Source organism: Bos indicus x Bos taurus, chromosome 4 (assembly GCF_003369695.1).
Source record: "Bos indicus x Bos taurus breed Angus x Brahman F1 hybrid chromosome 4, Bos_hybrid_MaternalHap_v2.0, whole genome shotgun sequence".
NCBI lineage: Eukaryota > Metazoa > Chordata > Mammalia > Artiodactyla > Bovidae > Bos > Bos indicus x Bos taurus.
The window spans coordinates 407,543-424,130 of NC_040079.1; the positions used below are offsets into that span (position 1 = coordinate 407,543).

Consider the following 16,588-nt stretch of genomic DNA (forward strand, 5'->3'; position numbering starts at 1 on the left):
ACGCCACCCAGCAGGTCTGGTAAACTCTTGGAAATACCTGTTTAGCTTGACCACTTAGTCGACTCATATCTTTATGAGTGGTGAGCACTGTTTCTTGCATTTTATGCTTTGTAGCTTCAGGACGAAGACAGCCTGAAAACACTGGGAGTGTTACAAATAGCAGAGAAAAGAGTTTTGAAAAATGGATTTTAGAACTTTTCACTAGAGCCCCTCCTGTGTAAGGAGGGGCCGGGAACCTGGCCCCTGGAACAGTTTGGCCCGGCACTGTCTCAGGGACCTCAGGACCCGGCCTGGTGCCAGAGTTGCATTGGAGGCCAGCCTCGGCGTGCCCGCCTGTGCTCCGTGGCTTCTGGCTAGCACCCGCTTTCTGGTACTCGGATTCTTCGCCTGCCGAGTAGGGAGGAAGCACAGTGGTTTACCTGTCAGGTTCCTGCACAGCCTTAGAGACAAAACAGGAAACGAGCCAGGAGTCGGGCCTTCAGGGAGGGGCAGCGGTGAGCAGGGCAGTGCAGACAAGGGGAGAGGCTGCTTTCAGGTGGGCAGCGGGCATTAGTGCACTGAGGAGGAAGCTAGAGGGGGTGAGGGAAGGAGCAGCTGGCTGTCAGGAAGGACAAGCGTTTGTTGTTGTATACACTGTGGATCGTATGACAACGCAGTTTATTCTCATAGTTTTATGGCCTCAGGAAGTACTTTGGTTCTGGTGTATAAACAGCTTTTAACTTCAGGAATCATCTGGGGGCCCCAGTGGTGTGACTGCTCTTCCTTCACCAGTGAGTGGACCAGGGTCCTTTAAGGCTGAAACATCACCAGTGTGTCCTCACTTGCTGGCTAATCTACTGACAGCTCTGAGTCAAGCTACTGGTTTGCCTTGGGACTCTGCAGTCACTTATTTGGTGGTGGTGTTATTTGGGGAAATATTGATCCACATGAGGACACAATACTACATGATCCATGGTCAGTTGGAACTGAGGATTCGGAGGACTGACTGTAAATTATATGCAGATTTTTGGCTGGGCAGAGGGTCAGCTCCTCTAACCCCTAAACTGTTCAGGAGTCAGTTATATATGGTTCAGATTTTTGTTACATTCACAAGATTGTGTCAGTTCAGTTCAGTTCAGTCACTCAGTCCTGTCCAACTCTTTGCGACCCCATGAATTGCAGCACACCAGGCCTCCCTGTCCATCACCAACTCCCAGACTTCACTCAAACTCACGTCCATCAAATCGGTGATGCCATCCAGCCATCTCATCCTCTGTCATCCCCTTTTCCTCTTGCCCCCAATCCCTCCCAGCATCAGAGTCTTTTCCAATGAGTCACCTCTTTGCATGAGGTGGCCAAAGTACTGGAGTTTCAACTTAAGCGTCATTCCTTCCAAAGAACACCCAGGACTGATCTCCTTTAGAATGGACTGGTTGGATCTCCTTGCAGTCCAAGGGACTCTCAAGAGTCTTCTCCAACAGCGCAGTTCAAAGCATCAATTCTTCGCCCTCAGCTTTCTTCACAGTCCACCTCTCACATCCATACATGACCACTGGAAAAACCATAGCCTTGACTAGACGGACCTTTATTGGCAAAGTAATGTCTCTGCTTTTTAATATGCTGTCTAGGTTGGTCATCGGAGAAGGCGATGGCACCCGACTCCAGTACTCTTGGCTAGAAAATCCCATGGACGGAGGAGCCTGGTAGGCTACAGTCCATGGGGTCACTAAGGGTCGGACGCGACTGAAATGACTTCACTTTCACTTTTCACTTTCATGCATTGGAGAAGGAAATGGCAGCCCACTCCAGTGTTCTTGCCTGGAGAATCCCAGGGACAGGGGAGCCTGGTTGGATGCCGTCTATGGGGTTGCACAGAGTCGGACACGACTGAAGTGACTTAGCAGCAGCAGCAGCAGGTTGGTCATAACTTTCCTTCCAAGGAGTAAGTGTCTTTTAATTCCATGGCTGCAATCACCATCTACAGTGATTTTGGAGCCCCCCAAAATAAAGTCTGTCACTGTTTCCACTGTTTCCCCATCTATTTTCTATGAAGTGATGGGACCAGATGCCATGATCTTCGTTTTCTGAATGTTGAGCTTTAAGCCAACTTTTTCAAATCTCCTCTTTCACTTTCATCAAGAGGCTTTTTAGTTCCTCTTCACTTTCTGCCATAAGGGTGGTGTCATCTGCATATGTGAGGTTATTGACATTTCTCCCGGCAATCTTGATTCCAGCTTGTGCTTCTTCCAGCCCAATGTTTCTCATGATGTACAGTGCGTATAAGTTAAATAAGTAGGGTGACAGTATACAGCTTTGATGTTCTCCTTTTCATTGTGTAACCATCATCAAAATCTAATTTTAGAATGTTTTTGTCCATAAGCACTGGCACTCACTCTCCACTCCCTCCGCCTTCCTTATGCCAGCCTCAGGCAACTGCTAGTCTCCCTTCTGTATCAAGGCTTCCCTTTTCTGGGTGTGCATGCCTGTGGAATCAGACACTGTGCAGTCCTTGTGGCTTGGACAACCCATGTGATAGATGATAGAGGTCTGTAGATAGGTGATAGAAAATGAGAGAGGTGATGTGATTGATAGATACAATGGTGATACGTTGATGATTGATAGATGCAATGCTGATGGGTTGATAGATAAACGGCGATAAACAGAGATACCCGTCCATTCCCTCTTGAGATGATGTACTCTAGTTGTATAATATATAACCACTGGGGAAGTCTGGGTGAAGTGCACACAGGGGCTTTCTTCTGTAATATTGCTCTTTTGCAATATCTGTAATTATTTCAAAAGAAAAAAAATGAGAGTGATCTTATGATCTAGTTACTGGTTTCTATATAATTTGCATTTATAGTGAATAAACTAGTGGGTTTTTCTAGGAAAAATTGGACAGAGTTTGGGATTTGATCAAGAGATTATGAAAATTTTTGTAGTTTTTTTCCCCCTGAGATTCTTGTATGGAAAACAAAGAATGATAAGGTAAGCTATGGTATTTCTCCCTGGGTTATCACTGTAACACCAAAACTGAAGGGTTTCTTTTTAATTTTTGTTTTTAGTTATTTCTGTATTCCGTGATCACAGTTAATTACAGACAAGCACTGAGGGATGTGCTGGAACGTTGGTCTCAAACATCCAATAAAGATAAATGATTATATTCAGGGAAAAGTCTCAGTGCTTTCAGGTGCTGGAGTCTCTGTTGTTTCTCTGTTGCATACAAATAGAGGAATGAAAGGAGAAAACAATAAGGTTTTAGGTTCATAAATTTCTCTGACTTCATTCTCATAACTTTTGAGATATTTGTGTCAGTGTGAGAGAATGAAATTAAGCTTTTAGAAATACCATATATTTCTTTACTGTAAATCAAAAGATTTATTCATGGCTTTTCTGAATTTGCATTTGAAAAAACAAAACCGAAACAAATACCTCTCCCCACAAAAAAACTCCCATACATTTTTCCAGTATAATTTCTCAGAGCTCTAAGATTTTGCTGCACTTATTACAATGGTAGTTTTCCCCCAGGATAATTGTGTAGATATCTACAGAAGTGAAATACTGCCGGAAGTCACTCTGTGTTAATGTTTAATTACATACAGAGTTGCTTTTTCTCCTTAGAAGAGTATTTAAAATTTTAATAAATATTGCATGGTACTAAGCTTATTTCTTGAAAATGAAAAATTTATAGTAAAATTTCAAACATAAGGTGACTTCTGATTCCGTGTAGATGTTTGGTATACCTGTCCGTTCTGTAATCTGTAAATTTAACCCCAGCATCACAACATCATAGTCTCATAGGTTCTTTCTTCCCTTCCTCCTTCCCTCCCTTCTTTCCCTTTTCCTTTCCTTTTCATTTTTATAACAGAACAAAGCTGGGTTGATTCCACTTAGTACAAAGAATGTGTCCAGTTAATTCAGCGCAATAATTACTTCTCTATCTTCTTGTCCATTCCAATCAAGATGTAAGCTTGTAAATTTGAATGGTAGCTTTCGATTTGAATTTAAAATAAAAAACAACCATATTGTCTTATGTGTTTAGCAAAGAAGATGAGAAGACATGTTTCCTGTTGTTGGACTCATTTTAATTTGTGAGATATGTCTCATGCCAAAACTTCAACTTTAAACCAAGCTTGTCAAGCAATTTCCTTGTGTAAGTTTTTTTTTTCTTTTTAGCATTTACGGAAAGAATATGTCAATGACTTTAGAATTTTATTAAAATATGCTTCAAGTCTTTGAAAAATATCACAGACATGCATCTATATGTAAGGCATTAAACCTCTTGGCATTAGTATTTTGATGAAGGGGGATGTCTGATTGTTCTCCTGGGTGGAAGTCATGATGCATCCCTGTTGGTTTTTTTTTTTTTGCTTTTGCTTGTTTTCTTGTATCCCTGTTTTGACCCAGCCATTGATTCTGAGTCCTGGCTTAAATCACCTTAATCATTCTATGCATGCACTGAAATTTAAGCCCCCTTCAAAATTAAATGGATAGATAAATAGTGTGTCTAACACAGCAATGTATGAGATTATAGGAGCCTCACAGTGACATTCTCTTTAGTGAATTAGAAGTAAGTTTGTTCTCACATAATTTGGACAGCTTTCTTAATTATAGAAATCATGCTGGGATAGACCTAGCTTTGTTTTTCTTTTGGCCATGCCATGTGGCACACGAGATTTTAGTTACCTGACAGGGATTGAACCCATGGCCCCTGCAGCGGAAGCACAGAGTCCTAACCACTGGACCACTGAGAAATTCCCCAAGCCAAGCTTTTTAATTTTTATTTTACTGTTTCCTGATCTGCAAAAATAGGTAGTGGAAAGTAATCAAAGTCTACATAAAGCTGATCAAACCAACCAAGAAAATAGTAATTGTGGATGTTGAAAAATATTAATTGCTGTATTTACTGTGTGACTGTGGATTGATTGCCTACTTTTTTGTGCACTAGACATAGATGAACCAAGTTGTTTTTTTACCCTCCAAAGGAGTAATTTGGCCCTGCTACTACCATTTGACAGAGATTCTGAGAGACATTCCTCCCCCACGTTTTTAGCCTTGAATACTTTATTCTTTATAGAAGTAGCTATTAGGAGAAAGTGTCCCGGTATTTAGAAAAAAATATCATTAAGATTTCTTGGCCCTATTTTTCCAATTTCCATGCACGCTGAATCTCTGGAGAAGATGGGAGGCAGCAGATTGAAACTGGGAATTGTGAGGCTTTAAAGACAGAGATGGTTTAATAACCCATGTGCGAAATGGATAAAGAAGTTTTAATATAAAAAAATTAGAGGCCATACATTTAGCTGATGCCACTTTGCGTTTGAGTCATTTTCTCCTAACATGCTCCCCAGCCAGTCTTGAGGATGCTCAGAGTCCCCCTCTGCGGTACTGGAAAGAGCTGGCATGGGCCTGCAAGATGCTGGTGCCGTTTAAACTTTGTTTAGACCCTCTTATTTGAAAGTTCTCTCCAGTGTCAGTATTTGTTAGTGTCTCTGATACTTTTTTCCCATCATAATTACATAGCATAAAGAGATTTTGAGGGACTTTCCTCCAGGCCACATACAGATGCTCCCAGGGCCCCGGTTCATCGCAGCAGGCCAGTCACACGTGGTTTTCTGAAAGCACTGGTATAGAGACCTGTAGGTATCTGATTGACCCAGGGTCCACAGAGGGAGAACGGTTTCTGGCCTTCTCTTGGACTCGTGTCCATCTTTCTCCATCATTGACAGCATCTCCCAGATCCTGGCTTCTCCAGGCAGTCCTGGCTTGATTGGCCAGTTTACTGTTTGAAGTTTAATGACATTTCATTTCTAAATTGCTCATTTTATCCATTATCTTTTGTATTTTACTTAAAGATGTTAAATCAGTAATGCTTCCGGTGTAGTAGATAGGCCGTCTTTACTTGGATTTCCTAGACCTTGACTAATTCTTTTAGATGTTTAAATAAAGGAGTGAGTTACTTTCCACCGCAGTTTCAGTGCTAATGGTGCTCGCAGGTTTCAGCGGGGTTCTCTGCAGCCCCAGGAGGCGCCCGCTGCACTGTGTGTGGTTGTCTTGGGCTGAACAGAGATGTCTGCACGAGTGCTGACCATCAGCAGGGTCTCCCAGAAGAGAGTCCTCTGTTTAGCTTCAGTTCCAAACATTACTTCATGTTCAGAAGTGGGGGAAATAGGATTTAAGTAGAAGATGTCAGCTGTGTGTAAATTGGTTCCATCCTTCATGCTTCAGGGAGGACTTACAGTCATGGGGTCTGGGCCTCTTCCCTCTAACTCACTTGTTCCCTTGGGACTTTGAACAGATTATCCCTGGAGAGACTGTGTTTCCATATCTGTTAGGTGGTGCATGGACTGCTGACAAGGTTGTTGTGAAGATTAAAAAAAGGCACTGTTTGCAGGGTTCTGGCATACAGTCAGCGTTGTGTCTTGGGTTTATTTTTCCTAAGCAAGCAGCTTTGATAATATCAACATCATATTAGAATCAAAAATATGCCTTTGTTCTTTTTGAAGAAAAGATTAAAGAGATTTCTTAGTTTCAACTCTTAAGTAAAGTCAAAATTTCGGTGCTCCTACAATGGTTATTTCTAGTTTGTAAAGATACTATGAATAATAAATATGAAAACATGTTTCATAATTAGACGTATAGAGATTTGAGTGGATTTTCTTCTTCTTCTTTGGATTTTTGAAAATGATTTACAACCAAATGACATGTGTTCATTATTCCTCTATGCTTTGGGGACACATTTTCTATTTTCCCTGTACATCTTTACCTCTCTCTCTGAGGTTTTTGCTACTTTAAATTGTTTTGTGGAACATAAACAAATGTCTGTGAGTATGTATTAGTGAGAAGCAGTAAACAGAATTAAAATGTGGTAACAGGTTTATTTTATTGCATTTTGAAATATTCTTTTTCTTTGGCACTTTGAAACAATCTCTTATAAATTAAAAACCACAGAATTGTTGAATGTCTTGGGATTCTCTACTAAGAGATGGCTTGATTTTCAAATTCTTCTTATATAAACTTTAGTGATGTAAGCCCGTTCTCTTCCCTTGAAAGCTTACTTGTGCAGATGGTTTCTCTGCCCTCTCCTCTGGTAGTTACAGGATAGAGTTCCTCAAATATTAATCTTATGTAATTTTTCTTCTGAAAACCCTCAGGTTGACCCGTTGCCAGTAGAACAAAATCCGTGCTCCTCTATGTGTGGCACAGAAGGCACATCGGGCTGGTCCTGACCTGATTTTCCAGCTTCAGCACCTACCATTCTTCCGTTGTCTTGGTCCAGCCAGAGTAAATTACATGCTCCATTTTTTTGCTTAGAATGTACTGTTTCTTTGCATGGCAGACCCCAGCTAATCTCATCAAACCCATGTCACATGCTATCTTCCTAAATCTCTCATGGACTCTTAGAGGCAGCATCAGGCCCTCCCCAGCCTGTACTGTCCTTCCCTCCTAGGCTGGTGGCCACACCTGTCCTTGCCAGTGTGAGCCTCCCAAGGACATGACCACACCCAGTTCTGCATTATGTCCCTGGCCCTGGGCACAGCGCCAGACCCAACTAACTGAAAAGTGACTTCTTCAACCTGTTTTTCTAAAAGAACAGCCTGTATATTTGCGGTAGATTAAGGAATAGCACAGTGATGAAAATGCAGTAACAGAATCAGAATTTACACCAGGTGAACTGTACTCTTTCCTGGTGCATGGTGGTGAGTAGCTGCTGCTAAGTCGCTTCAGTCATGTCTGACTCTGTGCGACCCCATAGATGGCAGCCCACGAGGCTCCCGTCCCTGGGATTCTCCAGGCAAGAACATTGGAGTGGGTTGCCATTGGTGGTGAGTAGAGAAGTTCTCTTATTAGGTGTAGGTGACTCAAGGGACTGGTGTGTTTTGCCTGAGGTGTGTGACAGGATACATAGGAGTTGATGGTTTGTTAGCAGGAATGGCTTGAGGAATATCAGTGAACTTGAAGAAATCACGTTATGTTAGAGAAAGCAGATATTATATTTTTGAATAGTTTTGCAGGAGTTATTGTATTTGGTCATTAAGATGTTTGTTTCAACGTAGTTATATTTTAGCTTTAAAACTTGAGGATTCAGAAAAAAAATTTTTTTCAAATCAGATTTAGAGTAGGTTACTTGTATTATAAGAAAATCTTGTTTCCAAGTATTCTTGCTGATATAATCAATATGTTCAAAATCAATTTTGTGAAAACTCTTGTTACACAGTTTGAGTTACTTATTATATAAAACACTACTTCCTGTGTTAGAAAATTCTTGGTTTTAATCTTAAGTTAGACTAATAACTGGAAAAGTAGTTTATGCTTCTTACACATAGTTCAAATGTATAGAATAGAGGAAAAAGTAAAATCCTCACTCCGGTCCTTGTTACACTAGTTTGATGTGTGTTTTTGCAGTTTTTCTGTACACTCATAAAGCATGTATAACGTATATAAAAGTATGTTTATATGTACACAGAGAAATATACCAGTGTTTTTAAGAATATGTGACCTCTATTTAGTACATTTTCATTAATTGGAAAGTTTGGCAGTACTTTATTACCAAACATAGTAATTTCTTGAAATGCTTTCACTGAAAGTAGAAGTTCATTGAATGATATTTGCACAGGTGAATTTGGTCCGCTGTACTGACTTGCTCCTTGGAAGAAAAACTGTGACAAACCTAGTTCAGTTCAGTTCAGTCGCTCAGTCGTGTCCGACTCTTTGAGACCCCATGAATTGCAGCACACAGGCCTCCCTGTCCATCACCAACTCCCAGAGTTCACCCAGACTCACGTCCATCGAGTTGGTGATGCCATCCAGCCAGCTCATCCTTTGTCGTCCCCTTCTCCTCCTGCCCCCAATCTCTCCCAGCATCAGAGTCTTTTCCAGTGAGTCAACTCTTCGCATGAGGTGGCCAAAGTACTGGAGTTTCAGTTTTAGCATCATTCTTTCCAAAGAAATCCCAGGGCTGATCTCCTTCAGAATGGACTGTTTGGATCTCCTTGCAGTCCAAGGGACTCTTCAAGAGTCTTCTCCAACACCACAGTTCAAAAGTATCAGTTCTTCGGCACTCAGCCTTCTTCACAGTCCAACTCTCACATCTATACATGACCACAGGAAAAACCATAGCCTTGACTAGACGGACCTTTGTTGGCAAAGTAATGTCTCTGCTTTTGAATATGCTATCTAGGTTGGTCATAACTTTCCTTCCAAGGAGTAAGCGTCTTTTAATTTCATGGCTGCAGTCACCATCTGCAGGGATTTTGGAGCCCCCAAAAATAAAGTATGACACTGTTTCCACTGTTTCCCTATCTATTTCCCACGAAGTGATGGGACTGGATGCCATGTGTATTAAAAAGCAGAGACATTTCTTTACTGACAAAGGTCCGTCTAGTCAAAGCTATGCTTTTTCCAGTAGTCATGTATGGATGTGAGAGTTGGACTATAAAGAAAGCTGAGTGCCGAAGAATTGATGGTTTTGAACTGTGGTGTTGGAGAAGACTTGAGAGTCTCTTGGACATCAAGGAGATCCAACCAGTCCATCCTAAAGGAGATCAATCCTGGGTGTTCATTGGAAGGACTGATGTTGAAGCTGAAACTCCAGTACTTTGGCCACCTGATGCGAAGAGCTGCTGAATGGAAAAGACCCTGATGCTGGGAAAGATTGAAGGCAGGAGGAGAAGGGGACAACAGAGGATGAGATGGTTGGATGGCATCACCAACTTGATAGACATGAGTTTGAGCAGGCTCCGGGAGTTGGTGATGGACAGGGAGGTGGTTCATGGGGTTGCAAAGAGTTGGACATGAATGAGCGACTGAACTGAACTGACTGGAAGACAGAGGGACCGACAAGGGCCCAGTTGGTAAATGAAGTCCCTCGTTTGGTCGGTGAAGGAGTTCTCTGACGCTGGGAAAGTAGAAAGGAGCCATGTAAGTGTCTTGAGGATTTGAAGAGTTGGACGGGGAGGCGGGAGCTGAGGATGTGCCCTGCCCCTGCTGGTGAACCTCAAGGCCTGTCTGTGCGGTGACTGTGGGACAGCTGTTCCCACAGGGAACAGGGCCGGGTGGGCGCGGACGGGGGAGCTCACTTCCACCTTGGGCCCTTCTCCTGTTCTCATCTCTCCTCTCTTGTCCCCTTCCTTGGGAACCGTGTTTTTAAGTTTTTAAGTTAATTTTTATTTTAAAACTTTATTATATACACCTTCTCCCTCCACCCCACTCCCCTGAATGAATGGTAGCCAGTTGTAGCTGCTTTTCTCTGTATTTTCACTGAAAACAAATCTTGGGAGTTACTCCACAGAAGTATTCCAGCAGCTCTGGCAGCCCCCGCCCTGGACCACTCCTCGCTCCTGTAGCTGTGCAGCCCTCACGTGTGGGCACGTCTGTCCCACCCTGCCGCTCAGGGCAGTGGTGGCCGCTCCCGGCATGCCGCACATGCATCGTTCTCCTAGGCCAGATTCTGAGAAATGGGATTGCTGGTTCACAGGGTGGATGGATGCACATGGAATTTTGTCATTACTACTTCATCATTATTTCGTGTTCTTGGACACTAGCTCTTTGCCGTGGCAAGTGTGAATGTTAAGTAAAACCAGTCTTAAATTGCTCTGTTGTGAGTCTTGGGTGGAATACTAGGTCTGCTAATAGTGTTTTATTGTGAAGTGCTGTCTGGTTTTCTGAACTTCGCCATCAGCTGTTTCAGGATTTGTACAACCTCTGGAGCGTAGATTCTTGTTGTTCAGTTACTCAGTCATGTCTGACTCTGCGACCCCATGGACTGCAGCATGCCAGGCTTTCCTGTCCTTCACCATCTCCTGGAGCTTGCTCAAACTCATGTCCATGGAGTCAGTAATGCCATCCAACCATCGCATCTTTTCCAGCCTCTTCTCCCGCCTTCAGTCTTTCCCAGTGTCAAGGTCTTTTCCAATGAGTCAGCTCTTTGCATCAGGTGGCCACAATATTGAAGCTTCAGCTTCAGCATCAGTCCTTCCAGTGAACACCCAGGACTGATCTCCTTTAGGATGGACTGGTTGGATCTCCTTGCAGTCCGAGGGACTCTTCAAGAGTCTTCTCCAACACCACGGTTTGAAAGCATCAGTTCTTCAGCGTTCAGCCTTTATGGTCCACCTCTAGATAAATCACCGTTAAACACACATTTTCTACTTCTGGCTACCACTCAGGATCTCGTACATTTTAAGACATGAAATCAGACTTGCAGGTTCTGCTCTTTAAGGGGGTGTGTTCTCGTGAGGGTTCGGCGTGCTCTACGAATGGTGATCTCCATGCACTTGCCACTTCCCTTCGTAGCAGAGTGGCCAAGAGCACAGGCAGACAATCTGGTTTTTCATCCTCATTGTGTCACTAGTAGCTGTCCTGTAAATTTGGGATAGTAATAGTCCCAATTTGTAGATTTGTTGTAAGAATTAACTCAGGGAATGTGTCTGACTAACTTAGCGCAGCACCTGCTACATACATAGCAGTTTATACTCAGTAAACGGTAGTTCAGTCCGGTGCTCAGTAGCTCAGCCATGTCCATCTCTTTGTGGCCCCGTAGACTGTAGCCCACAAGGCTTCTATGTCCGTGGGATTCTCCAGGCAACAATCCTGGACTGGGTTGCCATGCCCTCCTCCAGGGGACCTTCCCGACCCGGGATCGAACCCCCAACTCTTGGATCACCTGCACTGGCAGGCAGATTCTTTACCACTAGCACCACCTGGGGAACCAAATGGTAGTTACTCATATAATTTTATACAAGAATGGTTGGATGGCATCACTGACTCCATGGACATGAGTTTGAGCAAACCCTGGGAGATGGTGAAGGATAGGGAAGCCTGGATTTCTGCCGCAGCCTGTGGGGTCACAAAGAGTTGGACACGACTGAGCGACTGAACAACAACACACAAAAGTAGTTTATGGTTTAGTCGTATTGTCCACCTTGATCTCCAGAAACCTAGTTCAGGGGAGATTTATGATGTGTCTATCGGCCAGCCCTCAGCGTCTGCCTTTCCTCACTTTCTGCTCCTCCAAATCGTTCACCTGAAAGACCTTGAAGAGACCTTGCCCTCATCGCCCCCCAACCCCCGACCCCTCATGCCAGATCTAAATCTCTTGCAACCTAGTCTGGCTGGTCTGGAGAGCCCTCAGCTTTCTCCAGCACCGCAGCCTCCTGCCTCTGGGGGAACTGCAGTCCTTTCTGTGCTCCGGTTCCCCTCAGGTAGAAATGGCTCCTCTGCAGCGACGTGACCTCCAGACAGGAGCAGCATCGCCAGCATCCTTTCCTAAATCTCTGCTGCTTAAGCATCATCTTTCTCAACTCTTGAGCCTTTTCCTTAATTCTGGAAGGTTGCCATCTATTTGGTTTTGTTCCAGAATGGGTTCAAGCTAAAACTTAATTTAGAAAAATTTGTTGCAGGCATACCAGCCCACCCCTGGGATTCATGCAGATTAAGGGCTTCCCATCCTGCGGCATGAAGGGGCAAGTCTTAGGCATGTGGGCTCGAGGAAGGTGGAGCTGTGCGGCCGTGACAGACGTGGAGACAGTGGTCTCACCAGCCAGGACCTGGCTGTCCTGGATTGTGCTCGGGGACCAAGGCTCAGAGGTGGAATTGGTCCTCAAGGAAGCATCTTCTTGGGCACGTACCCTAGAATAACGTTTCCTGAGCAGCTGCTCTCAGCCGGAGGCTGGGATGGGGCTTGGCTCTCGCTGGCCGCAGCGTGCATGTTACTGAGAGGAGTCGGTGTGGTCACGTTGGGCCCTGCCCTCCCCCTCCACCCCAGTCCCCAGGACAGAACTGCCGCGCTCCAGTCTGTGCTCCCGGCTGTCGTTGGGCCCCAGAGCAATTTTCAGAATGTTCGTGTGGCCATTGTGTTCTTATTCTTGGAAGGGAATGGGAGCATTTCTTAGACAACTCCCTGCTCAAAACTGCTTTAGCCTTTTTTCTGCAGGGATTGTTTTAATGACAAAAAGAGCACTTTCTCAGCTATTTCTAAGTAGGGTTGTTTTTTTTTTTTCCCTACCTCTCCACTTATTTTCTCCAGTATACAGGCCCCATCATGGAGAACTGTAATTATAATCCTCGTTTGGGAGACTCTGTGGAGAGGGGCCAATTAAGGAACATTGTGTGCCGTCTCCTTTGGGCCAAAAGGGGAAGAGAAAGGTGGGCTTCTGAGGCTCTGAGCCTGGAGGCCTACGGAGGGTGGGGGTGCTAAGGGATGAGCTCGAGGTTTCGGGCTCTGTGGGTGCTCTTCAGGCCAGCGGGGAGGTGGGCAGGGGTTTCAGAGTGTCCTCACAACATGAGGGCCTGGGCCACACGCTTCTGTGGAAGGTTTCCCAGCACGGGGTGAAAGAGCCGCAGACATAGAGTAGATATACAGTAAGAATACTAACTGGCCTGTGTGACATTTTACTTAGAGTTGTCAGGAGTTGCTAAGTCGTGTGTATGTTTTTCTCTTAGGTTCATTTTCCAGACACTGAGAGAGCAGAATGGCTAAATAAGGTAAGAGAAGAGTACACGAAACACCAGATATCAGTGGGAATTAGAGGGTGAGATGCCACCTTTCCATATTTGGGGATTTGGATGTTGACAATATGTGAACTCATTTGGACTTAGCGGGTTGGCTTCTGCTCTCAAAATAACTGAGACGTTACTTTGCTTTTCTAAGCAGTGCAAACTGTGTCTTTGACATGGAAAGCTAATAATACTCTCATAGTTGGACATTTGGCCCTGTGTCTCCTCACTTTGATGATAGTCGTGAGTGAAAATTTTAGAACATTCTTATGAAGAGGGGGATAACTCCCAAGAAATCTAGCCTTTTTAAAAAGGTTATGTTTTTAAATCATTATACTTTGAAATACATCTCTTTTATCTCTGTATTTTATATATCCTTAGAATTGTAGTAAAAACTAATGTAGGTAATGATTACCCGTAACGTAATCACTGGAAGTTAGTCCGTCCTTAAAGAGAACTCATTAATGTTTGTTAAGAACAACACAGTTTTAGAAAGTTTTTAGCACTGAGTTGAAATTACAGGATTATCTGACTGTTTGTGCATACCAAGTTGCTTCAGTCATATCCAGCTCTTTGACCCCATTGATTATAACCCACCAGGCTCTTCTATCCACGGGATTCTCCAGGCAAGAATATTTGAGTGAGTCGCCATGCACTACTAAAGGGGATCTTCCCGACCCAAGGATCGAACCCTTGTCTCCTGTGGCTCCTGCATTGCAGGCAGATTGTTTACTGATGAGCCACTGGGGAAGCCCCTTTCTGACTTTTTAGTAATGATTAAATGTGCTGATATGCATAAACAAAATATTTAACTCAAATAACTAATTCCTGCAATATACAGGTTGGTTAATCAATAGTTTATTGTTATAATACATTTTTAAATTTTAGATGCTGTTTTTGCATAACAAAAAAGGACGCCCCCTGCTTTTGCCTTTCAAAAATTCTGGTAAACTGTACGAGCGTGATTTTTCATGATGGCTTAGATACTGTACTGTTTGTTTGACTGAGTGAAAGTCTCTCAGTCATGTCCAAGTCTTTGTGACCCCACAGACTATACAGTCCATGGAATTCTCCAGGCCAGAACACTGGAGTGGGGAGCCTTTCCCTTCTGCAGGGGATCTTCCCAACCCAGGGATTGGACCCAGGTCTCCCTCATTGCAGGTGGGTTCTTTACCAGCTGAGCCATGTTTAACCTGAACTCCTTCTCTTTTCCAGACTGTAAAACACATGTGGCCTTTTATTTGCCAGTTTATAGAGAAGTTGTTTCGAGAAACCATAGAGCCGGCCGTGCGGGGCGCACACACCCACCTCAGCACCTTCAGCTTCACGAGGGTGGACCTGGGGCAGCAGGTTTGTCTCCTCTCGGGCTTTCTTACCTGTGCACCACTGGAGAGAAGGCTAAGCCACTTCACATTGCTTTCTAGAGCGAGCTGTTTTCTGGAAGGCTGGCTGTGTGCGCAGGCCCTCCCTGGGTCTCCTGTCTCGGGGTCTCTCCTCTGTCGGGACTCGCCTCCTTTGTGCGCGGGGCTGCCTCTGTCAGTCCAGGTCCACCTGCGGGCCCCTCAGCCGCATGTTCTCCCATCACAGTTACCTTTGTACTGTCCTGCAGGAGACGGGGTTTCTGTGGAAACTCACTAATGGTTGACACAAGCTGGAAGGAGCCCCCACTCCCACCCCCATGTTTCAAAACAGCAACTCGGGGCTCCAGTGCTGGGCTCGTAGCACCGCTTTAGTGACACAGGGGAAGGGGAAGGTGGACTTTGTTCTTGGAATCGAGTCATATACAGAGGATGGTCACTGATTCCAACACTGCTGGAAGCCTCGGGACCACCATAACAGCAAGTTTCCTTTTTTATTTTTTTAAGTCAGTGTTCACAGTAACTAGCAACTGCTGAAGGTAGCATTTTTTCTATCGAGGCATAATTGACACATAATGTTTTATTAATTTCAAGGTAACATTGTTTTTATGCCTAATAAGAGTTCAGAGTTCAACAGTATTTTTTTTTAGTTTATTTTTTGGCCACACTGCGACCCTGCAGGACCCTAACTCGACAGCCAGGGGTCAGCGGCTGCAGAGCCCCACGAGCACCTTCCCCGTGCTGCGTCCTGTTGCGGATGCTCCAGGGGGCGGGGCAGAGGACCGTGACCCCAGCTGTGTCCCTGCCCCAGGCTCCCTCCCAGCCCACACTCCCAGGCGTCAGTCGCCTTTCCTTGTCGAGGTCCATCTGTTTGCAGAGACAGGCGTGTGTGTCCTGCCCAGCTGGGTCGTGCAGGCTGTGGCCCTCCTGGCTGAGTCTGCAGCGTGCTGCCGTTTTGGACGTGGTCCCTGTTCAGCTCACGGGGCCAGCGCAGGACTCCTGGGGGACACTGCCTCTCGCTTCCACTTCACCTCAGTCCCTTAAAGGGACCACGACAAGTGGGAATGCACAGTTAGAAACCGGAATGCCACATGAATGTGAAATGGGGGTTGCAAGGTTTTCTGTAAAGGGCGGGTGGTGAATAGCGTGCGTTTTGATGGTTACAGACGGTTTCAGAGGCGTGTCCTCCTCCTGCCCTGCCCCCTTCTTTTCCTTTAAAATAACACTCAGGCTGTGTCTTACAGTCAGGCACACTCATGTTCATGCAGATTTGGAATTCTTGCTCCAACTGAGTTTGTCTCAGAAAGAATTACATTCATGTTTGTGTGTGTACTTTCAACTTAATGCTGACAAAAGGTAGGAATGTTGAGAGTAGTGCAGGTTTGGTCAGAGAGCTCAGTGTCACAGGGTGCTTGGACTTCTCGTAGGAATAGAGGACCCAGGCGTCTGATGCAGGGACCGGAGGGGGCACGGGAGCCTGAGCGGAGACCCTGCGACCTGGGGTGGTGGCAGCGTGGGCCTGGAGTCTGCTCCTGCGGCCGACTGGGCGATCAGACTTCAGGACACCCTCACTGTCAGAGTGAGCGTGGGCACCCGGTGGTTCTTCAGCTTGAGTTTTTCATGTCCAGCTGTCATGTTTCGAACTTTCTTAGAAGGGGGTCTCAAATCAGTAAATTGGGAAAAGATTCTGAAATGATGTTGAAATATAAAATTTATTATTGTCTGCCTTTTCTTTTTATAGTCATTTGATTCTC

General features: G+C 44.8%; 1 protein-coding gene across 2 annotated transcripts in view; it reads left to right on the forward strand.

Moving 5' to 3' along the window:
- Positions 1-16,588, forward strand: part of ESYT2 (extended synaptotagmin 2) — a 78,553-nt gene that overhangs the window by 17,793 nt on the left and 44,172 nt on the right. For both annotated transcript variants that reach the window (XM_027538452.1, XM_027538451.1), the window contains exons 2-3: positions 13,423-13,464; positions 14,692-14,826. In XM_027538452.1, the coding sequence (XP_027394253.1) occupies positions 13,423-13,464; positions 14,692-14,826 (177 nt within the window). The remainder of the gene's footprint in view (positions 1-13,422; positions 13,465-14,691; positions 14,827-16,588) is intronic.